This window comes from Cyprinus carpio, chromosome A3 (genome assembly GCF_018340385.1).
Source record: "Cyprinus carpio isolate SPL01 chromosome A3, ASM1834038v1, whole genome shotgun sequence".
Lineage (NCBI taxonomy): Eukaryota > Metazoa > Chordata > Actinopteri > Cypriniformes > Cyprinidae > Cyprinus > Cyprinus carpio.
In genome coordinates, this window is record NC_056574.1 from 8,961,836 (window position 1) to 8,987,223 (window position 25,388).

The window sequence follows — 25,388 nt, forward strand, 5'->3', positions numbered from 1 at the left end:
TACTTTTGTGTTTCATTTTTTTGATTGACTTTCAAATACTTTTTTGCTTTAAATAAAAGTTTGTGATGTTGTGAGTCTCCTCATAGCTGGTTGGTTTAGTTCTGTCTTTTTTTTGTATCTTTATGGAAAAAATGATTGTAAAAAACACTTCTGGTTGTAAAAAAAATTTAAAAGTGGGTGGACTCTAATGCACTCTATGACAGGAAGACTAAACGTATTTGTGGTGGTGAAATGTCTCTTACACACACCCAAGTAACAATGACACTGTGGTGAAGTTGGATATTTCTGACTCCTCACCTGTGGGACAGTCTGTCCCGACTGCTGGGCCAGGTTTACATTCACATTCATGCCTCCGGTTGAGGCTGGGAACGGCGTCTGGTTCATGAACTGGTTCTGGTTGGGCGTCTGGCCAACCATGTTGTTAGCATGGCCTCCCATCATGGCTGGTGCCTGCTGCATCCTAGAGGGAGACATACCCCTCTGCAAAAGAATGAAGAGAAATTAGATTTGAGCCACAAGACTGTTTTTGCCCTACCAAAAACCAATTTTGAGTGATAAAGCTATTAATAATTTTACTTTTTAATGAAACAAGCTTGTTTTTGTTGAGGAAAATCCAAAATGGCATACAACTCAAGAACAATGTTGACTATAAATAACTTCAAATGAACCAAGAAAACATTTAAATTAACTAAAAATAGTTAATTTAAAACATAAAATTCCCCAAATTCCAGAACTAGAATCAATCTGGAATCGCATCTTGTTGCTCACCGCTGCAACAGTACCCATGCCCATCTGAGTGGGGTGGGTCATAGGGGACACAGCCCGTGGAGCTCCCACTGGTGACTGGGACATGTTGACTTTGTGATTTGTCACGGGGTTGAACTGTCCCATCCCTGAAGAACATGATGAAAAAACACATAAAAAAAAAAAAATGGGGGATAAAGAAGCTTTTAAGTAATTCTGCACTACCAGTATGCCCGACTGCTTTTTTCCCTACCTAAGTCAACATGAAATGCCATTCTCATCCTTCCATAACTGATTAAATTAAAGGGATAGTTCACCCAAAAATGAAAATTACCCCATGATTTACTCACCCTCAAGCCCTAGGTGTACATGACATTCTTCTTTCAGATGAATACAACTGGAGTTATATTAAATAATGTCCTGGCTAATCCATGCTTAATAATGGGAGTGGATGGTAGCCCAAAATTTTAAAAAGAACCCATTATAAAAGTAGTTCACATGACACCGGGGGATTAATAAAGTCCTTCTGAAGCAAACCGATGCATTTGTGTAAGAAAAATATCCATATTTACAACTTTATAAACCTTAATCTCTAGCTTCCGCTAACTGTCATATGAGAAGATCTGAGAAGAACTCAAATACTAATCAATGAAAATGCAAAAAAAAGTGGTCACATGACCCACAGGGGTCCATTTTGTTTCCACTTTCAGGACATGTGCATGTCACATTACCCCATATTTTCTCCAATGAAAAGTGCATATTATCATAAATTCTCATCCATATAATTCATACCGACACTAAATATTTTAACGGTACTATATGAGTGTATGCAGAATGAAAAATTATACCTTGAGGGACCTGCATCCGGGCCATCAACTGATTTGGCACATTGGACATAGGAACAGGTCCATCTGAGGAAATAAGGCATATTTTGAGCAGCTAATCAAGAAAGCAGCCAGAGAAACACAACATTCAGAAGATCAGAGCATTAAAAAACAAAACCACTAACTTGGAGGCCGGATGGCTTGTCCAGGTCCCATAGCATTGGGCTGGGGAAGGCCAGGCTGCTGAGGACCCTGAGCGCCCATTTGGGGCTTCGACAGCCTGGACTTTCTCTTCTCCTCCAGCTCCTTCTGGATCTTATAGATCTTCTCAGCCAGAAAGTGGTAATACTCATCCTGATATTAACAAAAGATATTAAGGTATATAAAAAATAGGCCACCTATTCCTTTCTTACAGTCACAAAACAAGTTCTGAAGGAAGGTTAAAACATAGCATGAAAGGTTCAGGTGCTTTACCCTGCTGTTGGCAGACTCATACATGTCCCCTTCCACCTTACGCGCATAAGCCACCAAGTTCTCCATGCGTCTGTCCTTCAGTGCTGCAGGGTCTGGGGTTGGGAATATGGCTTGAACTCTGTAGGGAACACAGTGTTAAGAGAATTGTGTTTGGAGAATTATGTTTATGAAATATTGATTATTATATATGTCGAATTTTGTGAATTAGGTGTTTTGTAATGTGTTGTTTGTCGTGTTCTTGGTGGGGTTTTTTTGTGAGGGGTTTTTAATGCGGCGCAGCTGTGGGCAGGTTCCCCGTGATGCCCATGTTTGACCCGTCTGACATCATCTGACTGTGGGAGCAGGATTACAAAATTAGTTTTCAAAAAAACTAAAAAAACTCGCATTTTCAAAAACTTGCATTCATCAAGTCAAATCTAAGAACGAACTGGTGTGACGTAATTTTGCACAAAATCAGTCCAAATAAAAAAAAATTATAATATTCTAGTAGTTTTTGAACAAAGCAATTCTTTAACAAATAACCTGCCATTTAAAAAAAAAATTCAAATATTTTTCCCTTTTATCATATCAGATTTCGACATTCAACCGCTTATAGCTACAGAATTGCACATTCCACAATGACATTGTTTGCTCTCTTACATTGCTGTATTCTGCAGATGAACATTTCCCACTCTGCAGTGTGTGTGAGAGGTTAAAGGTGAGGGGTGAAGGTGAAGAGACTCACTTGCTGAGGGATGAGGGGAGAGAGGAATCAGTGTGAAGGTTCGTCTGATCGGCCATACCGTTACCGCCGATGTTCATCTGGTTAGTGCCTGAAGATGTTGTGGGAAACCAGACGGGTTACACACGAATACGCAATATGAGGAGCAGCATGACATTTCAGTGCATACTGACAGCAGATGCAAGAATGACAGCAGCTTTCAAGGTTAATAATGAACATGGAACATTGAATTGTTTGCAATAAATATTCCACTCTTCCTCAAAAAACACTTCTTAGCTTTCTTTGCAAATTGAAGGTGATACCTAATGCAGACATGGAGCGCATCTGCTGCTGCTGGGTCTGTGTGGGCTGCTGTCCTGCGACCTGTGTCTGTGCACCCGGTTGGTTCCCGTATGGGAGGCCCAGTGCTGCGTACGCCCTCTGCATAGAGCTGGGGTCTATGTGTGTGCCGCTGCTGATGGCGGGCGCAGCGGGTTGATTCGTGCCCACGGGGCCCAGCGGAGCCTGCATGCCAGTGTTAGGGGAGCTCAGCATCGCTGCAAATAGCAGAAACAAATGTTTGTTGAATTAAATCAAACTACTTTTAGTCATATATTCAGAAGGTTTTTGCATATAATTCACCTGATTTACATATCATTCCTCAATCAATTGTGGAAAAGTATTTTTTTCTGGCTGTTGAAAAAAAAGAGATATCCAAAATCCCCTCTGCTTTGACTAATTTATCAGCTAAATGAAAGAATACTGAGCCTGACTTTATGCAATGTTCAGATTTCTGTTCTATAAGTGTATGGAAAATTAGTGCATAAATATTAGCTATTTAAGAAAACTTGTAATACAAAAAAACTGTTATGTAATAAATCAACTGGGGAAGTGTGGCGATATCTATTAGTTTATTTTTTAGTCATCTGGGCAGTCTTGCCTTAAAACAAAAAAATACATTTCAAGAAATATTTCTATTAGGAAAAACTGGAATCTTGCAGTAATTCAACCTGAACGGGAAACACAAGAGACTGAAGTGGAAAAGCCATTTTGCAAACACAGAGCTCTCTGAGCAGCGGCGGAGAGCAGAACTGCACAAGACACTGAGAGAACGTGCTTCTGTTGCCACTACAGGGGGATTTAAACGAGTCAGCCATCGGCTGTCCAATCAGAGAGCAGGAGATCTGTGTGTCCAGGGGTGGAGCCCCTCCCCCACGGTATCAGATTACAGTCCCGCTGCCTGCCGGAATCCGCTGGTCTCATGCTTTCACACTGAGAGCGCAGCCGAGCTGCTCGCACGACCTACAGGTGGCAGCACTCATCTGAACGGATCCCGTATCTCAAAGCATGAGATGCAAACACATAATCAGTAAAGTAACAAACCTGCGTTCATTTAAATAATTATTTTTGCTTTTTCTATAATTTAAAAATGGCCAAATTTGTGTATTAGGGCAGAAAGGATGATTTTCATAACTGTAATCTTAATAGCCCTAATAAGAGACTAAATATTTATGCAAAAATATGTACAGTTAATTGTGAGATGCAGTCATTAACTGTACCGATTAAATCACTTTTTTATGCAATGTTGCCATACATTACAATGAAGTATAATCTTTATCCATAAAATATAATCAAAAATAAACTCATACAGAGAATGCATCAGTGTGGGTGGTTTATTTTAAATGAGAGTACGACTTACGCTGTTGGTTTCTCTTGTCACTGGCGTTTTTCAGGGGCAGACAGACGGGGCAGTCGTGCCGAGTGCAGTTCTTCCAGTGCGAGATGATCTGTCTAGAGGAGGCGCAGTGAGCCACTGTGGAAACGGAGGGAAAATAACTCAAAAACTTTGATATGCTGAAAGGACAAATTACACTGCTGAGCAATTACACACTTAAAAGAATCTGAAAAACCTGATGAACAAAAACCTGAACAAAACTGATTAATAATAATCTCCAAAAGACATTCAGAAACTACAAGAAAACATGAATGGTGCCTTGCTGGAAATATGTTGCTATTTGGTTGCTGGGGACGTTACTGGGTGTGGTGCCTTGCTGGAAATATGTTGCTATTTGGTTGCTGGGGACGTTACTGGGTGCGTTACTTTTTGGAATCAGAAAAAATTGGAATCTTGAAATAATTTAGAAAATTTCTGTTAATAGAACAGAATGACATGTTTAGGTGGCGACGTTATTTTGAAACATCACCCATGTCTATGGTGACTTCCTAAACTGTAAAATAATGCCAAAACTATATGATTTAAAAAAATACTAAACATCACATTTCAACCTAACAAGTTATTATGCATGTTATATATAACTGGCGTGAGGAAAAACAGTAGGCGGGCTGAATGAAAATGCAAATTCACTCTCTGATAGTATGTGGCACTTATGGTAAATCTCTGTATGATGCCTAATACCATAAAAACCTTTCTGAAGACAGCAACCTCCAGATATACACTCAAAAAACACAAAAAACAACTTCTCAGATTTACACCAATCACGTGAATGGGTTGTTTCAACATCGTAACGGCATATTTAGAAAAGAAAGGCAACATTGTTTGCAAGTAAACAAGTGTTTTCTATGTTACTGGCCAGATTCAAAGGAGCCTGACAGTAAGTTTGTATAAACTGTTTTATCTACTAACAATCAAAAATCAAAGTAAACGATTCACATAATTTGACAACAAGACAACACAGATATACAGAATTTGTGTCACACTGCACATTTCCAGTGTAGCGTGCTTGATTATAATGGAAGCAATGTAGCTTAGCGACAACTTGGTTGTTATTTAAACATTTTTCCATCCCAGTTTCTGCTGGATATGTATGAAATGGGTCCAGATTGGGTGCAGAAAAATAGCTTATGATATTAAGGTCTCTAGACATGGTTCAGTTCCCTCCTGCAATGTTAGCCAAGAATTCAAGAGCAATAAATGTAGCCATGCTCATCTTAACAAGCACAACTAATAAATCAGACATAACACTCTTGATGATCAAGAGTTTTCGACATTTGTTTTTTCACAAGATAATAAAATACTCTGTCCAAATGAAATTGTGTCAAGGAATAAACAGAGTTCTGATGTTCCAGACTCCTTCATACTTAGACAGTGAGACAACAAGAGAAACGAGTGACTTCAAGTTTACATGAAGCCTGAGTGACCGGCCAGACAGTTTAACAACACTGAGATGTACAGTCATCACCAAACTATGGTTCTGGACGGAAAGAGATGGAAGGAATACAAAAGCACTTTCAGATCCACTCAGAAATTTCACATGACAGACCATGATTTCTATAAAATTCAGAGCTTGGGGTAAAGTGCTGGAGTCTAGTTACATATTAACATAACTGGTCTCATTTTGCCTCTCACCTTGGCAGGACTTCCCTGCCTGGCAGTGGGTCATGTGGTTGAGGACGTTCTTCATGGTGCGGCAGTGGGGCAGGGCGCAGGCGCGCACATCGCCGTTGGCCTGCTCTCGCCGCTGGCACTTGTGGGCGTGAAGCAGCAGGACCAGCTGCTGCTGGATCAGTTTGCGCTTCTCCGGGTCGGCCGTGGGGCCCGTCGACACCCCCTGTCCCGGGACCATGCCCACCGAGGGCACCTGCTGCTGCAGCTGGAGGGAAGAGTTTTGATTAGACAGAAGCTCCATTTCAGTTACTATACAAAAAAAAAAAATCGTTCTAAATATTCTCAGTTGGTTAGAATAAAGCCTCGAGCCACGAGAGGCTGTGAAGTTGTGATTTTATTCGCTGAGGTGTTAAGCGTCTATTTTACACCTTAATCAAAACAATGTGTTCTGGCATCTTGGCTTCAACAACACAGAATTGTTGTAACATTTCTCAGTAAAAAAAAAAAAACCTCCGTAATATTCTGAAATAGTATTGCAATTTAAAATACCTGTTTTTATTTAAATATATTTTTGAACGTAATTCATTCCTATAATGCAAAGCAGAATTTCCAGCATCATTACTTTAGTCTTCAGTGTCACATGATCCCTCAGAAATCAATTCATGTATTCATGCACCCTTTAATTAATGTATTAAAAAAACATGTACTGACCCAAACTATTCAGTAAAATAAAATGAAAAGAAAACGAAGCAAATTAAAATAAATATACTTTGTTAAACTAATTACACAATGCTGGAGCAAGTTGAGGTTCATTTTCAGATATGACTGTCCAAACAAACAATTTTAGACTTCATTCAGCCAGTTTATCCACTCTTTGCGTCGTATTCTGTCGCATGTAAACATGCACCTCAATTAGCTCTTCGAATGAATAAATAGCTGCTGAATAGAAGTGTGATGCAGAGACAAAAGAGGCCTGAAGTGTTCTGTTCTGGATCCGGAGCCAGCTGTGGATGGTTACTCACCAGATTTGGCACGCTGGAAGCACCCTTCAGGGTGGGCTGGAGGCTGTTGGGAAGAGCTGCCTTGTTCTGCATCTGAGCATTTAATCCAGCGCTGGACATCTGCGGGACCGAACCCTGTGAGTACTGCTGCCCGAACGGGCCGTTAGCGGTGGCAAGACCCATCTACGGAGGCAAAAAAAGACCATCAGCATCTGTGAACCTCACTAGTTCTCAAGCACTTCACCTAATGTTCATGAAACAGCAGCTCGAAAAGGCTGACAGTGTAGCATCTCAATTTAAATTCATCGAGAGCAGTCAAGACATTCCACAGGCACGAGGTCCTGCTCTCTGCCAGTGTAGCGTAGACGCTGTCGAGCCAAACATTCATAGGTCAAAGAGTGTACTAAAAGATACTGTCATCAGCTGCTCAGTGACATCTGCCCGCTCACGTGCGAGTGGTGGAGACGGAATTGCATTTAGAAGAGAGCTTGAGAACTAGAAAAACAGTGTCTGCTCTTCATAAAAACTCCTAACTAAAGATGTACTGATGCAATATTTAAACTTATAGATGATCTACACTACTGTTCATATGTTAGTGGTTGGTAAGATTTTTAAACCACAAAAAAAAAGCTTTAAAAGCTGAATTTTCTCAAGAAACATTTCTCTTTATTAAGAATGTTGAAAAGAGGATTTAGGATTCTTTGTTGAACAGAAAGTTCAAAAGAATAGTGTTTATTTGAAAAAGACATTTTTGTAACATCATAAATGTCTTTGTCACTTTTGATTAATTTAATTCACACTTGCTGAATAACAGTTTTCGTTTCTATCAAACAAATATATTATAAATATATCTAAAATATATTTTCTCCTATACCTGTTTAATGCTCAAGTAGGGCTGGGTATGGAGTTCAATACTTTTATAGGCACCGGCCAAATTGCCTCTATCATAGAGTATCTAAAAATGTCTTATCATTCGGTACCAATTTTCGATACCCAAGGGGTTAATCTGGTCAACGTCAATGAGCCAATAAGCACGCAGCATGGTTGATGTGCCTAAATCAAGTGCTGGTGATTGGCTCTGGTGAGGCATCCAGAAAAAACACTAGTTTATGCTGGTTCTGCCCAGAGACGTGGATCACACGTGAGGCTGTAGTGTGTAAGTGATGTAAGGCTACATTTACACTAGTGCATTTTCATTTTAAAACAGCATTTTAAAATGAAAAGGATCCTCGTCCATACTGGCGTTTCCACTGCGTTTCAGCAAAGATCTCCGTCCACACTACACACCCGAAAACGCGTTACATGACCATTCATACACACTGTAGCATCAGAAGACAATTAATATGATTTATACTATGCTTTTACTCAAAAATCACTTTAAACCACCATCGAGTGTTTGTAATAACTTCAGATTACGATCTAATGTGTGTTTTGGCCATATAATGTTCTGAAATATGCTATTTGTAGCCTTTTATATCAAGCTGATCACTACACCTGTTTAGCATTCACTACACCTGAACGCGGAAGTGAAATTTACATCAATCATAGAAGACAGGGTGGGTTATAAACACGTAACATGATTGACATAAACAGCCAATGAGCTTCCTCTGAGTCAGAACAGCGATCGCAGAAGAGAACACAGGCAGACAGTGCTGGAAGCAGCTAATGCTCATCAGTAAATCAGTGAAAAATGAATACAAATTATGATTCTGTCTAAGCTATGTGTTTTAAAACAAAAATGCAATAGTGTAAACGTAGCCTAAAAGATGCGGAAACTGAAAACTATTTGCACTGATTTATTGTGCTGATTACATTTTGTTCCCTTGTGCAGTGGCTCAGGAGTGGCTCCACGTAAATAAGCTGAAAAAAATAAAACCAAAAAGTGTGGGGGATCCCTAATGTGTAGGGATGCACCGAACATTCGGCTACCGAAATTAAGCGAATAAGCGAAAAGGCCGAATAATATGTACTAGAGGTCGACCAATGTATTGGTTTTGACGATTAATCGGCACCGATAGTTGATTGCTGGAACAATCGGTTATCTGCAAAAATCCATGTTTTGTGAATAAATAAACTGTTTTAGACCACTGCTCGAGTTGAATGCGTCCGAAGTGTGTGTGTTACCGTTGAGTTCTCCTAGACTCAGTGCTGCTCTTTTATTTTGATTAGATAATCATTAAGTGTTCAAGAATAGAAGCAGTTAAAGTGTGAGAGTATACATTGTGCTGGTATAATTGTAGTGCCCTGTGATTTCCGTGATGCGGAAAACGCGGACGGAATTGCGGAATCCAGTCATAAAAACAGAATTCACAGAATTTAACGTGGGAATTGTCATGGAATTGGTCAAATTTTGAATGAATTAATCAAAAGTAGGTCATTACACTTAAATCAAATCGCGATATGTGACTCAGCTTATCTGTCTAAATATGTTACTATTAATGTTCTGACCATTTGATTTGAGTAAAACTAGCCTCATATCACATACACAGAACTGTAAAGGTATTCACGGCAACCTGTCAAAATAAAAGTCCGGTCTATTTTTCAGAAGAATGTACTTAGCCTACTACTACTAAAATGAAACATTATTTTTTAAGGAATAATCACACTATATTTCTTACATGTTTTAATTTTATTTTCATCTTCTCCTGATGAACCCCAAAAAGAACTTATATTAAGCATTCAGTTTTGATCGTACAGATAAGAGCAATACATTGAATCTGTAAAGGGTCTACTTTTATTTGTATACACACATAATAACGACAATACTTTGTGCATTTACAAAATAAAGAAAACAAACAAGGTGCGCTGTCTGCAGCCTTGGTCTGCGGTGATCTTCATTTAGAAACGTGAATATTCAATGAAGATATCTATAGAAGCTTGACATGTCTACTTGTAAACTAAGCAAGTGCTACCGAAAACAAATATTCTGTGATAAAGTAATCCATATGAAAACAATGTGATGTCCGTCTTTCACGTCTCCCTTCATTAGATCTAATGCGACCACGCGCCGAGCGCACTATTGACATTAAAATGTTCCACATGAAGCTCGCGGCTTGTAAACGCCCACACAGCAAAGCAGTGAGACTGTTCAAGGTTTTTATTTTTTTACTGTTTGCTTGGCGCTGAGAGGAATAAGACAATTCACCACAAGAAGATGCGCTGAGGATTACCTCAGGATTTGAGTTTTGGATTTCCTCAGAAAAAAGAATGAAGCGCTTTATCCAGCAGAAATCATAAACATGAGTAATGATATAATATCTTATATATATATATATATATCTATATATATATATATATATATATATATATATATATATATATATATTTATATACACACACACATATTTACATATATACATTTATATGCACATTTATATTTAATCATTTAGCAGACGCTTTTATCCAAACCGACTTACAAATGAGAACAATAGAACCAATCAGACCAACGAGAGAACAACAACAAGTATACAAGTGCCATGACAAGTCTCAGTTAGTCTAGCACAGAACTCGTAGCAAGGTTTTTGTTTTTTCCCCCCAAGAATAGGATAGACAAGAAAAGAAAATGCAAGTGCTAGTATTAGTTGGTCAAGATAAAATTGGTATCGAAAAAAGTATCGTTCGGGAACCGGTATCAAAGTCAAGGTACCGGTGTCAAAAATTTTTGAATGATAAACAGCCCTATGCTCAAGTTACTCCAAAGGAATGTAAAACTATAAAAATATATCTTAGGTCATCCACCAATTGAAATAAAATGGAGCAAGTTCATCAAAGGATTAACAATTATGAATTTTTGTGGAGCATTTAAAAAAATAAAAAAAATTTGATGCATTTTCATCTAATATCTTTTTTTTTTTTTTTAAACATGCACGGATTAATATTTCACAATATGATAGCATGCATTAATAAAAAATGATGAATTTTCATATAACACTTTAACCCATCATTTACTGCTACATAATTAAGTGCATGTAGATGAATAACTGCATTAAACCCGAGTCACTTCGCGCACTTTTCAGTGATGCTTTCACAGCATGGTTCTGCAGCGGAGCGCCAGATCAGAGCTCCTCCAGCAGTGTGTGTAAACCGGCCCATCCCCCACATCACTAATGCGAGCATGCAGCCATAAGCGCTGCACGCGCCGCTGCTGAACGTGCCACACTGAGGAACTCCCTGTCCTGAGCAATACACATCTCTGCTGCCTGACGCTCTCCCGCTTTCACTTTAACAATCTGTCCATGATGCCATTAAAACATCAAGCAATAAATCTTTTCTTCCACATTCATTTGACTTTTCTAACTAGCTGCAACCAGAAACAATTTTATTGGTAATCTGGCTTTTAATGTTTTGCTCTTTAAACCACAAAAAAAAAAAAAATCAAATCTCATTGGGCCAAAAAAACACACTCCAACAGATGTAACATTAAAATTGTACTATGTTCTGATTAGCTGTCATTTTAAATTTCATTTTCAATGAGAACAAATTATTTGACAAAAAAAAAAAATCCCTCAACACAAAGACAAAACAAGATATGGCGAAAATATTGCAGATGTATAATTTTGCTGGAAACTCAATTAGAAAGTGAAAATGTATATAAATATTTAATAGACATGGGATGTCCTTTTTTTGTATTTTCCAACTTAAATGAAAATGAATTTTCTCATACTATTTTGAATGTGGACACAAACCAAAAGATGTGATTATTCATAAACAAGCAAGTACAAAAAAAATAAATAAATTACATTTAGAAAGATTTAAATTTGAAAACAAAAGCCTAAAAACAGTAAAATTCAATAGTAATAATATAAATAGATGGATCTAGCCCACATAAAAAAAAAAAAAAAAAAAAAATGCAGTCACATTTACCATCATTATGTGATTTTTCACAGAAAAAATCTGGACATCTCAAAAAGAATTGCCATAAACGTAAATTCCTTTTGTGAGGGCCAAAGGTTTCCACACACAGATTTCACAAAGGATTCAATTTGTTTCATACGAATTTAGTGCATTGACAAACACAAACTTGCTTGGTTTGAAACTAACTTTTGTGTGAGCTGTATGAGCTACTGACAATAGACAATAAACCTTTTGACCCGTGAAAGTTCATTTAAGGAAAATGTCAATGGCTTTCTAAACATACCACTCTCTTGTGCTAGACGCAAGTGCAATGCTGACAGATTTCCCTCTAGAAAATGTGATAAATATGAGTTCTGTGTGAACGGCTTTGGTTTCAGTTTTGACGTAAACAACATCATCTCCACGCTGATGATCTCGTTTTTCCGTGATATATTGAATGAACAACGTAGCAGAGCCGCATCTAGAGGGTTCTACTGGGTAGGCTGACAAAAGCACTGAAATGCAATGACACTTAGGCTACATCGTCGTTGCATTTTGTGCACCACGGATAAGGCTACCTGACGGCTAACGCAGACCTAAAATTCGAATGCAACGTTCTGTAAAAACATAGAACTGTACCATTCTCCACGTTTCAACTTAAACCTGACAACGCATCTGTAATATGGCTTGTTAAAAATAACACGTAAAACAGACAGAGTTCTGCTAATGTATGTTTCTGTCGATGGATATGCATTCTGGCTTCAAAAAACGTGGGCAAACCAGTCCCTCTTTGTAAACGTTGATAGCACACATGCGCAGGTGAGACCTGAACAGCACACGTTGCTATTAGTGTTTAAACTAAACTCATTCAAGAGCCAGAAGACAGGAATGAGAACTTTCACGCGCCGTGAGAAGATCTGTGTGTGCTCATCTGAAGCGCGCAAATATTGAGTTCTCTTTCAAGACTTGTGCTTAAATGGACAAATTCACACAAAGATTACGTCAACATGCCCGTCTTGGTGAGTATACTAGGAGGCTTGCACTGTGTCCGAAATCGCATACTTCTACTATATAGTATGTGAGCCGAATTTATAGTATTCAATAAACAGTAGGCAAGAAGTACCCGGATGACCTACAACTACCAGCGTGATTCTGAATTGCACATTCAATGAACACGTTACTATCCCAGCGACCACAATCACAAATACAGTCGAGATCTCATGACAGAACACAGACCGGCTGAATGAAAAGCTTGTTTGTTTTTCAGATCAACTGCGGCAGCGCTTCCGCAATTAGGAGCGAGCGTTTGCATCCGCATGGTTGCCAGATTGCTTAAAATAAGCAAAACACCAGGAAGAAAATGTATCTATGTAACAGCGAAGCTCTGATTCTGGGATTTGAACTCTTGATATCTGGCAACCGCACTCATGAGAGTTCACGTAGTAGAGGAGTGTAGAGCAGTCCGCATTAACAGGTTCCGTTTTTTTGGATGTTTGGCGCGTTCTTTTGGGAAAGTATGCTTGAATTTTGAAATATTCGATATTCACGATATTTTCAAATTTTGCATCGTCGTCAAAATTATTCCGATATCATCGCTAACATTCGATATATCGCCCAGCCATAGTAAGTTGCAAAGAATATTTTACATAGACCCATAGTCACCATACAGGTCTTTTTGCATGCAAGAAGGAAATAATTTTGTAGGAGGGTTGGGAATCGAAAAGCTATTCCAATTTCAGAAATTAGATCAGGTGTGTAAGGTCAGGAATCAAATGACTTGTTATAAAATTACATTTTGATTCTGCTTCTCGATTTCTGTATGTGCATTTATTGTGATTTCAAAAGATTCAACTGCATGAAGACGAAATAGATCTCACTTTTGCACTCGTGCGCTCTTTTCTGTGCTGCGCAAACACACAAGTGCATGTACACTCTCTCTCTCACACACACACACACACACAAAAAGCACACACAAAAGCCGCCTCTTATATACGTGAACACTGGACTGAGCTCTCTTTCTTGCATTCTTACGCATTCAAATGGACAAATACACACAGAATTATATCAAAATATCCCATCAATACAATTGGTTATGTCTTAAGTGAACGTAAAGAGTTAAGAAAGAAAACAAGGGTGTATTGGATCCGTGCACTGACAGCAGCCGCTGCCAGCAGTCATTAATGTTAATCAAAGAACAAAAATGAAAATCCCTCACTGATCTTGACTGAATAACTTTTGTAACCTTATATATTATTTGCCTGTTGTTCGGGCGCTGAATACTGTAATGGCAACGTGCATCTGTGTATATGATTATTTTGGAGATGCATTCCAATATAATTTATCCTTATTTAGGATATAGGCCTATTATATTTTGATCTGCAGCTTAATAAAAGTTAGAAAAAAGAAAAAGTAGCACTGCATGTGTTTCTAAATATTTATTTAAACAGACTGTATGATGACGAAAAACCACAAACATTACTTGTATAATTTAAATATGCAAATTCCTTCAGCGCACATTTCATTGCAATATTTTTTACAGATTTTTGAAACCATGTATACAATATAATTAAGTTTAATTAAGCTGAGATATAGCACTATAAATGTTTTATTTATTTGTAACAAAACTATACAGTTTTGTTGTAAAGGGATGAAGACATCAGTAGGCTTCTCAGCTCGCCCCTCAACATGCACGCGCTCAGAGTTTCGCCAGCCCAACACTGAATATTATATTGTGGCCGTTGTATTTTGATTCATAAAATAAAAATTATAAAAAATTACAATACAAAAATTTTATTGAAATCAACCTGCTTTTAAATAAAGCAGTTATTTTTATTTTGTTAAAAACGGGCCAAAAGAAACCTTCGAACTAGTAGGCTACCAGAAAGGAAAAAAAAAAAAAAAAAAAAAAACTTTTTTGCTAAAAATTCATTATTAATCCCTGCATGATTTTAGTCATACATGATAAATATCAAATACGTTATAGCTTGACTACAAATTTAAAACCAACACTGCAGTTGTTATAATTAAGGAAATTAAACTTATCATCATGAAATGTATCTAGGGCCCTATGAATTCCGTTTCATTTTTTCCTAAATTCAGTTTTATTTTTTTCCAAATTCAGTTTTATTTTTTCAGGATTCTGTTTTGGTTTTGTTTTTTTCAGTTTAAATGTTTCTTGACTCCTTTTTAATAGTTAAATTAAATTTATATTAATCAAAAAGCATGTCTAATTAATTAAAATCATGAAATTTTCACATCAGTTTATTAAAAGTTTAACAAAAATTACATGTAGGGCTCTATGGAATGGTTTATTTTTTCTCAACATTTTTTATTTTTACCAAATTCTGTGTTTTAGCATGTCTAATTATTTAAATGCATAAAACAACTTAAAGAGAAGCTCTGTGGCATGAAACTATGTTCCCACTGACACTAACCCTCTTAGATGGGGAGCTAGTTGCTGAAGCACATAGCTATTTCTTATATATATAAACAGACTTTAGAACTCTCTCTGTCTATATTATGAAAACTGGTAAATATAACAGTGAAATTCCCTAATACAGGGCTCCAAACAAAAAAATCGAGTAAGGAGCCATTGGCTCCTATAAGAAAAAAACTTAGGAGCCAAATATTTTTTTTAGGTGCCACAGAATAAACGTGTTTTATTTATTTTAGGATTATTATTATTTATTTATTTACATTTTAACATTGCAATCATACTGTCATGTGTTTATGTCTCATCTTTTCTTGACTTTATCAGCATTTTAATCCATCTTGTAGATGACCTGGGAACTTAGGCTACGTTCACACTACAGGCTGAAACGACCCAATTCCGATTTTTTTTGCCCCTATGCGACCTGTATCTGATCTTTTCATGACAGTCTGAACGACACAGATCTGATCTTTTCAAATGTGACCCAGGCCACTTGGGTATGTGGTCCTGAATCCGATACGTATCCGATCTTTTGAAATGCGACCTCCGTCTGAACGGCCAGGCCACATGTATCCGACCCGTACGTCATTGATACGCTACAAACGTCATAATTCTGCGTTGAAGTAGGCAGGCGGGAATGAGAAGAAAGAAGCCACTCACATCAGTATCTCACCACTCCTGGCTGCGACTCTGCACCCACACGTTTCTCTGTACCGACGTTGCTAACACTGCTCCACAAAACGCATGGCCAAAAACCTTGCTCTCCTCCTTCTTTTTAATTTTCTTCTTAAAACGAGAAGATTGTAATTGTGCTGGCTCCGTTGGGAAAATAACTTTAATATTGCAAAAAGAGCTCCGCTGTTGCCTACACTGTTGTTGACATCCATGTTTAACGTTAGCTACTTCCGCAAACAACGAGTGACGTCGTTGACCGTTGAGTACTCTTCTGCGCATGCGGGTCACTTCTGGGTCATTTCACGTTCACACAGGAGATCACAAAAGGTCAAAAAATCGGAATTGAGCATTAAGCCCTGCAGTGTGAACGTAGCCTAAGGTTCACTTAAAGTAGGAACTAAGGGCCCATTTACACTACATGGTTCAAGTGACCCAATTCCGATTTTTTCCTCTCATGTGGCACAGATCGGATATGACCGGTGAACGTGTAAGCAGGAAAAAACCGCATGGATTCCGATTTTCTCAGATCGGATTCAGGCCTCATTCATATGTGGTAATAAATCGGATATGAATCGGATACGTGCATTTCCGTGTGCCATGTAAGCAGACAAATCGGATATTCCCCAGTAAATGCGAGTCGTACGTCATTAAAAAAAGTGACGTCAACTCAGGTGGACGCCACCAACTGAGATCACATGACTTATTATAGGCGCGATAGAGTACGAAGGATACACACAGTGGAGCAATGCGGAGGTTTCATGTCTTTTAAGTTTTTGGGGCGAAGAGACGGTGCAGGCAAAAATGCAGGGTTGTTACAGAAATAAATAAGTTTGAAGACATTTCACGAGAAATGGGGAGGCACGGTTTAAGCGCTTTTTTCTCCGCCGTACGAGACCAATGTTTTGCTGATTTTTTTTTTGTTGACTTTTCAATATATTATGGAAAGCAACAACACTGTATAATTTTATTTGCATCTGCATCCATTGTATTTCGTGCTGTGTTTACTTCCTTTTCCGAGTCAGAACGTCTACGTTTGGTAGTTTCAGCAGTGTATAGTGTAAATGCAAAAATCGGATACGGGACATTTTTTAAAGATGATGTAAGCGGGTCGTCAAAAAAATCGGATATAGTCAGAAAATCGGATTTGGGCATCAAGACCTGCAGTGTAAATGCAGCCTATATGTCTTTTCCAGCTTGAAATCTACAGTCACAAAGAATTGTTCATTACACAGAATCTGTACCAGTATCATGGAGCATAAGCATCACTTGGCCACTGAGTGTAGCTTGGGCTCCTCCTACATGAGACATTTCAGTAAGTTGTACTGTAGGATCTCTTATAAAATAATCTACCTTTTGATGTTAATTCATGTTTACTATGTACTATATTAGTAAAGAGAAAGATTAAATGGGTTCACTTGCCCTTGAACTGAGGCGCTAAAGCGACCGTGCCTGCCCCATTAAGGAGCTACAAAACTGTATTGTTTGAATTTCGTTATGAATTCGGAATAATTTTAAAGCTGGTACTTTTTTTAAAAAAGTGACAAAGCAGAGAGCTTTTTGCGATTACTGGACGGCAATTGCACTTCAAATAATGAAGTTCACGCATTAAAAGAACACACACCAAGATCTTGTTTAGAAGAAGCCATATTAGTAATTATTATAAACGAGAATTGTTAACGATATTGCCAATATTCACACAGCTGACAGCTTTACCTGTTCTAGTTTGTTCAAGTTGTGCACGAACTTGAAATAGACTACGTCTCCGTCATTACTCTCTCGCTGCACAGCGGAGCTGCGTTTATCAGACTGTGTGCAGCAGAGATGAGGACTGTCTGAAACTCTCTTTTTCCACTAAAACTTTGATGCGCATCGTCTCAGTTTAATACGTGAACATAAAAGATTTGATCGCAAAACAATTAGGAAAAAAGGCATTGCATTCAAATTTTTAAGTTATAACATGTAAATATATACCCAGATAGCAATAACACTCGGGCTGATTCTGGCTGAAATGCGTCTCTGTCGGTTCAGTCTCGGCATCGGTGAGAAGATAATGGGCCAGAACCGCGACGACTCTACAAAACACTTCTGGCTGACAGAAGGCTTTTCCCGTTTGGGCCGATCTCGGCTGAAAGCTGTTGTACACGCGGCAGGTCCACACTCGGTGTAGTTGTGTGTATTAACCTTCGGCCCGAGTTCGTTTTATCACAGACGGGGCGCTGCTAGAATGAAGCAAATCATCTGCCTGAGAAAACTTTTTTAGCGGTTAAATCCTGAGGAGCTTTCGGCGGGTAGTCGCCAGTGGTGACCTCAGCAAAAACGTCACTCGGAAATTAATATTTATGGTCGCAAATGCGACTGTTTTAGTCGCAGTTTGGAGCCCTGCTAATAGTAATTCCAAATGGCCATAGCCTATGTTTCTCTATTCCAGGGATCTCCAACCCTGCTCCTGGAGAGCTACCATCCTGCAGACTTCAGTTCCAACCCTGCTCCAACACACCTGTCTGTAATTATCAAGTAGCCCTGAACACCTTGATTAGCTGGTTCTGGTGTGTTTGATTGAGGTATATAGAATTAGTATTTCTTTTTATATTTATTGCCAGTTTAAACCATTCAGCGCTCCTGTGCTCTTCTGGAGACTGTGTGCACATGCATGCTCATAACACCAGGTTCACATTACTCCATTTGTAGCGCGTATGCGGTGCATATTTTATCCGCGCTTATGTTAACGATTAAAGCGTTCACACTGCAAGCGGTTGCAGTCCGGCAGTGCATTCCAGGAGCGGTGAGTCTGCAGCAGTGCAGAGATTGTTTCTGCGCTGCAAGCGCTGAATTAAGGTAACAGTGCATTGTTTGCAGTAAATATGAACATGTATTGACACAAAACCGTAATTACTCCATAAATACATATAATTAAAGTCTATTGTGTTTCACAGTCAACACATAGGCTGTGGCTTTTTGGCTAGGTTTAAAGGAAAGGAGCACTTTTAGATAAAAAAGGCAATAATAGACGGCACTCGTGGAGGTAGGGAAACAAAGTTCTTTATGAACTGCAGGATTACTTGTTATAAAGATTTAATGCGAAAAAGGCAGTAGAGCTGACTGTATCTGTCAATGTTATGTTTTCATTTAGAATGTTTGTGATAATTTAAGAAAAGTAGTTTAAATGTTTTGCCACTTGCTTGAGTATCTAAACATATAAATCTAGAAGTAAATGCAAAAGTAAAAAGCAAGGAATAATGTGCTTCTATTTATTGCGTTTAACGCGTCTATGAAAGATTGTATTACTGTACTGTGTAAAAAAAAAAAGAATCACAATGCTGAAAAAGCATTTTAAGTAACAATGTTTGGATTTGAAATCAAAATAATGGATAAATGTTGTGTTTGTAGTAAACTGCCACGGATCAGGAGCAGACTCCTGTGTGAAAGCATGCGAATGCTTTACAATCGCTTGAATGTCCAAATTGAAAAGGTGTATTTGTCCATTAATGTACAAAAGCATAGAATAGAGGAATCAATTTGGGGCTTGCACATCGTCTGTATTTTGGATCCAATTAAATGCGATTAATCGTTTGAAGTCATAACTAATGTTAAATTTAAAAAAATTAAAAAAAAAAAAAAAATGCATGCATGATTTCTTCACAATAAGACCAATAAACATGCATTTAAAAATAAAAACGGTGAATTATTTCATGCCGACTTTAATTCAGCAAGTTATGACCTTACTGATTCTCATGCTTAAATAGAATAAATCAGTTCTGTCTACTGACAGCCATACAAATACTTCCACTGCAATATAAACAGAAAAGCAAAATCTCACATTTCAGCAGCTGCACATACATATCACACCACCCAGCTGTAAAATGAATTAGTTATATTTTCACTTGATTAAAGATGTGGTTAAAATGTCAACTTTGGTATTAAACTGCTAAAGATTAACTAATTCATTTGTTTAGACATTATTTATGATGATGGACTGGATAATTCCATAAACAGAAGTCAGAATTTGTGAAAAATCTAAAGCAGATTTCCTCTGAACAGCTATAGGTCAGAGCGAGCGGACAGTACAGACACGAGCGCTGGACCTCTGCTGTGGACTTCACCTACACTTGTGACTCTCATAATCTGTGTGCAATGCAAACACACGCCACACTGCTGACAGCACATCTATTCACCTCAGAACAAACACAGCAGATATGGAAACCCGAGATCACTCTGGCAGCATGTGTGATGTTATTCACAATATTTCATTTGCAAACTCCATAGACTGGCTGATTTCTCAATATGAACCCAACCATCTCAACACAAGAGCGTTCGCTAGTGACAACAGCACAATGCGAGTAGAAGACTGGTTTCCGATTGGTTTCCTGTAAAACCACAACAGTCAGACACATGCGATAGCCACAACTACCCTTCTGTGCAATCTTTCCTTCACAGATCTGAAAAGCTCAAGCAGGCATAGATTAAAACACCGTCTTGGTGCAATTCAGCATTTGTTAGAATTTAGTTAGAATTCTCTTTTTCATTCTTGTGAAGAATGAATGAATAATTTTCTTGTAATATACTTATGCATTCATTCATGTAAATGCAAGCAAATGGACAATGAATTAAAAGATTAAAAGTGTTTAGTGCTCCAGCCTGCAACCATTTAGATGTATTTATTTATTTGGACACGTAAAATTAAGAATTTTGCAAATGTAAAAACAGAGGATTTACGATACTTTCATGATCTATGCACATTTTAATTAAGCCATACCATGGATATTAGATGACCTACATGTGAAAATTACATGAGCAGCAGAGTGGAATAATGAAACAGTTCACCCAAAAATAAAAATTTGCTCACAGACATTTGTTTATAGCTGTTTTGGACTGTTCACGCTTGTAAGCGGTGCACGATCTGGGCAGATTTCTCTCCTGATTCAGACGAGGTGACTTTTCACTGGAGAAAGCAATATTATGGACAGATGATTCGTATTTTAGTTAAAATGTCTTGATGAATTAATTATGGTTTTGCTTCACAAGATGTTCACTGATGGGCTGGAGTGGTGTGGATTACTTGTGGATAATGGATATGCTTTTATCAGCTGTTTGGACTCTCATTCTGACGGCACCCATTCACTGCAGAGCATCCATTGTTAAGCAAGTGATAATACTAAATTTCTCCAAATCTGTTCCCGTGAAGAAATAAACATCAATATCTTGGATGGCCTGAGGGTGAGTACATTTTCGGGAAATATTCATTTTTGGGTGAATTACTCCTTTCAACATGACTGATTCAACCCATATAACACAACCAATATTATACCAATATTGCAATATTAACCAATCCAAACAAACAAAAAACAAATGCCAACTGCAATCATCTGTAGTACAATGTTTCAGATTTCCAAATTACCAGTCAATTACCTTTATTTGTACAAATAAGCTCCTATTATTCATTTCTTATTCAATCATATATGAGGGTTGAAACAGTCCATTATAAACCACAGCTTGTCACAGATGCTGTCCATACATCTCAAGCTGAACAAAGCTACATACTACACAAAGCTGGTCGAAACTGAAACAATTTGTTTATCCGTATTCATGTTAGCTTGCCTTATCATTAAACCCAACCACACTGAACATTTTTTAGGATGCAAAACTTAAAAATAGCAATGGCGAATTACCTTGTTCATGTTTCCAGCTTGCTGGGGATTGATGGCATTGTGTGCCCCCATCTGTGATGCACCCTGGGTAAGCGTCTCCGCCAATACACTGCCAGAAACGCTGACCCCTTGCCCGGAACCCGGTGCTCCCTGCATGGCCTGACCCTGGTACTGCATCCCCGGAGCTGCCCTGCCTCTTCCGGCCGGCCCCATCACACCATTCATCATCTGCCCCTGTGGAGCCATGTTCTGCCCCATGAGTCCATGAGCCTGGTTGTTATTGTTCAGCATGGCGGGGTTGAAACCTGCATTGAGGCCCATACCCGGACTGTTGTTGCCCTGACCGGAAGGGTTGCCGACCGGCTTCGGAGGTTGGGTCTGGTGACCGGGTGAGCCCTGGCCCATTGGACTCTTCCCCAAGGCACCCAGTTGGCCACCCATTCCAGACTGAGGGCTGAGGTTTCCCGCCAGACCAGAGCCGCTCCCTGCCTGCAGGAGCTGGGACAGCTGCCTGTGCTTGGCAGCAGCGTCCGGGACGGTGCCCCCCATCCTGCCCCCCACCCCTCCGTCTCCATTAGAGGGCATGGACATCAGCCCCAGGTCTCCGTTGGGTATCAACTCATCTGGAAGATCATTCTCCAAGTCGAACAAGGACACGAAGTCTAAAAAAAAAAAGGGAAAAAAGGGTCATCGTCTCATTAATCAAACAACCAACATGCAACTCAGAAGTGATCAACTAATTTAACAGTTTGGCCAAAACAATTGGCCAATATTTGGCGAGTTTAACTTGATACTACATTGACAATTGGCCCTTAAAGGGATAAGTCATCAATTTCGTGAATTAAGTACATTTTCTGTAAATCTCAATTGCTATCATTGTAAAAGGAGATAAAGATGTAATGCAATTTATTATCAATAGGTTATCCTGCTATCAAAATGTTGGCTTCGGCCCAAATCAGTTAACTTTTCACTGACCATCTTGACTCCTGTTAACAATGAAATCAAAGTTTTGACTAATAAAGGTCACCCTTTGCACACACACACACTTTGTTTTGGTTTGAAAACTGCGTGAGGAAGTCAACGCTGTTGTAATGTCTCATTCTCAGCAGGAAGCACTCAGATTCATGGCTAAAAATAAGAATTAGTCCAGCCGCTCATCTGTTACCCCTCGCGCCCCCTAGTCTTCAACAGCTGCATGTTAGTCTGGTCTACCTCCTCACCACCGAGACCAACACAGCCAGTCATACAGCACAGACAGAAGAACAGCGGTGCTTTACAGAGAAGGATGCGCGCTTATGTTTCAGGGTTAAAATAAAGAAAATTTGACTAACATTCCAACCAAACACCGGATAAAAGATAATGTACTGTGAACTGGCGTGAATTAAATGCACATATTGATAAACTGTATAATTTGATTGACTGTAAACTGCATAAATCATCCATCAAATGCATAAATGTAAATGAACATACAACTACAAAAATTACACTTTACAAGTGCAGATTGCAAGACACGTTCAGGCATTTAAAAAAGAGCCGGTTGGAGCACTGGTTATGACGTTTTGAATGGTTGCCCCTATAAACAATGGCTAAAAAAAAACCCCACAAATTCATAAAAATAGACAGAATAGGTCTTAATCCATTTTTGAAATATAGTAAAAACAACACATGGCATAAGACTCATAAGAAAAATCGGTGTACCAACATTTAAAATCATGTTTACTGACACACAATCGAAGCATCTACATTCTGTTTATTCTGTATGCATTTAAAAAAAAAAAAAAAAAAATCAGATGCATCTTAAAATGCATGCCCTATAAAGCCCTTCAAAAATAATCTGGATTGATCACACTAGTCATAAACAATAGTTTACTGGTATTGAATGAGATAAAAGTTGCGTGTGAGTCTGGTTTGAGTCTCATTAAAAATGTGGTCATAAAACTTTTATAACGCTACTTTTTTAATAATGTAAAGATAGAATATATTAGCGACTTTATCGCTATCTAGATTTTCAGTAAATAAAACCATAAAGGGAGAGTTCACTCTGTCATCAAATACTCAACTGATGTTGTTCCAAACCCATAAGATTTTGACTTACCTTTGAAAGATTTTAAACAAATCCTCAGATTCCGGTCCCTCAGTTCAAAATCCACACAACCAAAACTTTGATGCTTTGTGTTTTATGGCTGTGTAACAACGTAAGGGGGAGTATTTGATGACATTTTTGGATGAACTAGCTCTTTAAATCTTGAATTTAAAGTTTTAGAAGTTTTAAAAGACTAATGTAGGAGTAATATGGACCACTTTTTTGATGCTTTCAATATACGGAAATACAGAGTGGCCAGTATAATCTTCAAAAATTCAAGGAAAAGTCATACAGATTTAGAACAACATGAGGGCAAGTAAATGACAGTTTTCTTTTTTTCGTGTAAGCAAATAAACTTTAATATCTCTCATTATATTAACTGTAATAAATATCGTGTCGGCCCAATTGTCTATATCAGGTTCCATAAAAGCACTGTGTCCTTGAATCTAGGCAGTTGCTCAAACGGCATCAGATCTCATCTGCTTTCCGATGTTCTCCCCAAAGCATCCTTTCCCAAATCAGTCATGCTTCAACCGAGACGTTAAACCACGCAGCGAGCCGTCTGCCTCAAGCTGGTGGAGGGCAGCATTTACACGCTTGGCAGTGTATGTATGTACACTAATGCAAACACGGCTGGAATAAAAGCGCACCCACGGCTGCCACACGCTCACAATAACTAGAGGAGGAACACCCAGCTGGCAAACAACACACCCACTGGAACCATCTCTGACAACAGTAAACGGCAAAAAAATGTGGAAAACAAAAAAAGACCACAAAGACTTAACACAAACCCACAAATTAGCATGCATACTAGAGGACACGCGCATGTGCTGGCGTTCTCACACCAGCGGCCCACATTACAGTTCCAATGTGGCTCACAGCTACACTACAGTAGCATGCACTTAATGGAGGGGAGGTTAACACATGGACCGTTTACTGACAAGTCTTCAGCAGCTCATCTACACTGCAAATAAATGCTTTTTTATAAAGATGTAAATAACACAGATTACTGGAATATTTTTTCAGGGTTTCTACAGACATGAACCAGTTAAATTTAAGACTTTTTAAGACCTTTTTAATACCACCTTATATGAAATTTAAGACCTAAACCTGTAATGTAAATACACATTTTTATTACATTCATATGTAATATTTAATGTGTTTAAATTAAAAAGAAAACAAAAATATCATTGCTGTAATAAATGATATTTATTACTACAATACACAGTAAAACTTTTAATGTCAGCAGACAATATTCCATACAAAATATCCCTGCAAAATAACTGCATTACTGAGATTTTTGGTGGAGTAAACAATTTATTCTGAAGCAATATTTTCATCAGTGTTCTGTTCTATCAGTTTTTACATACTTAATTTTTTTTTTTTTATTATTTACCTGTACAAAGGCCTATGTTTAACCTTTTTAGATGTATGCATCATCTTTCATGTCAAATTATTACAATTTATCAATAAATTCAATGTACACTATAGGGCTGCTACAAGGCAGATTAAATAATTTACACTGCAAAAAAAAAATAATTACAACTGCAATAAATAATGTTATTAGATTAATGTTTAAAATGCATTTATGAATATACAAATAAGAAAGGTTGAGGGGAAAATGCATACTTTC

General features: G+C 38.2%; 1 protein-coding gene across 1 annotated transcript in view; it reads right to left on the bottom strand.

The window, feature by feature from the left end:
• The window catches only part of LOC109061332 (CREB-binding protein-like), a 53,217-nt gene that overhangs the window by 19,527 nt on the left and 8,302 nt on the right, over window positions 1-25,388 (bottom strand). The window contains 12 exon segments of the mRNA XM_042717362.1: window positions 298-480; window positions 769-893; window positions 1,593-1,655; window positions 1,754-1,922; window positions 2,043-2,162; window positions 2,239-2,374; window positions 2,767-2,854; window positions 3,066-3,299; window positions 4,442-4,555; window positions 6,110-6,353; window positions 7,111-7,272; window positions 21,694-22,334. Of these exon segments, the coding sequence (XP_042573296.1) occupies window positions 298-480; window positions 769-893; window positions 1,593-1,655; window positions 1,754-1,922; window positions 2,043-2,162; window positions 2,239-2,374; window positions 2,767-2,854; window positions 3,066-3,299; window positions 4,442-4,555; window positions 6,110-6,353; window positions 7,111-7,272; window positions 21,694-22,334 (2,279 nt within the window).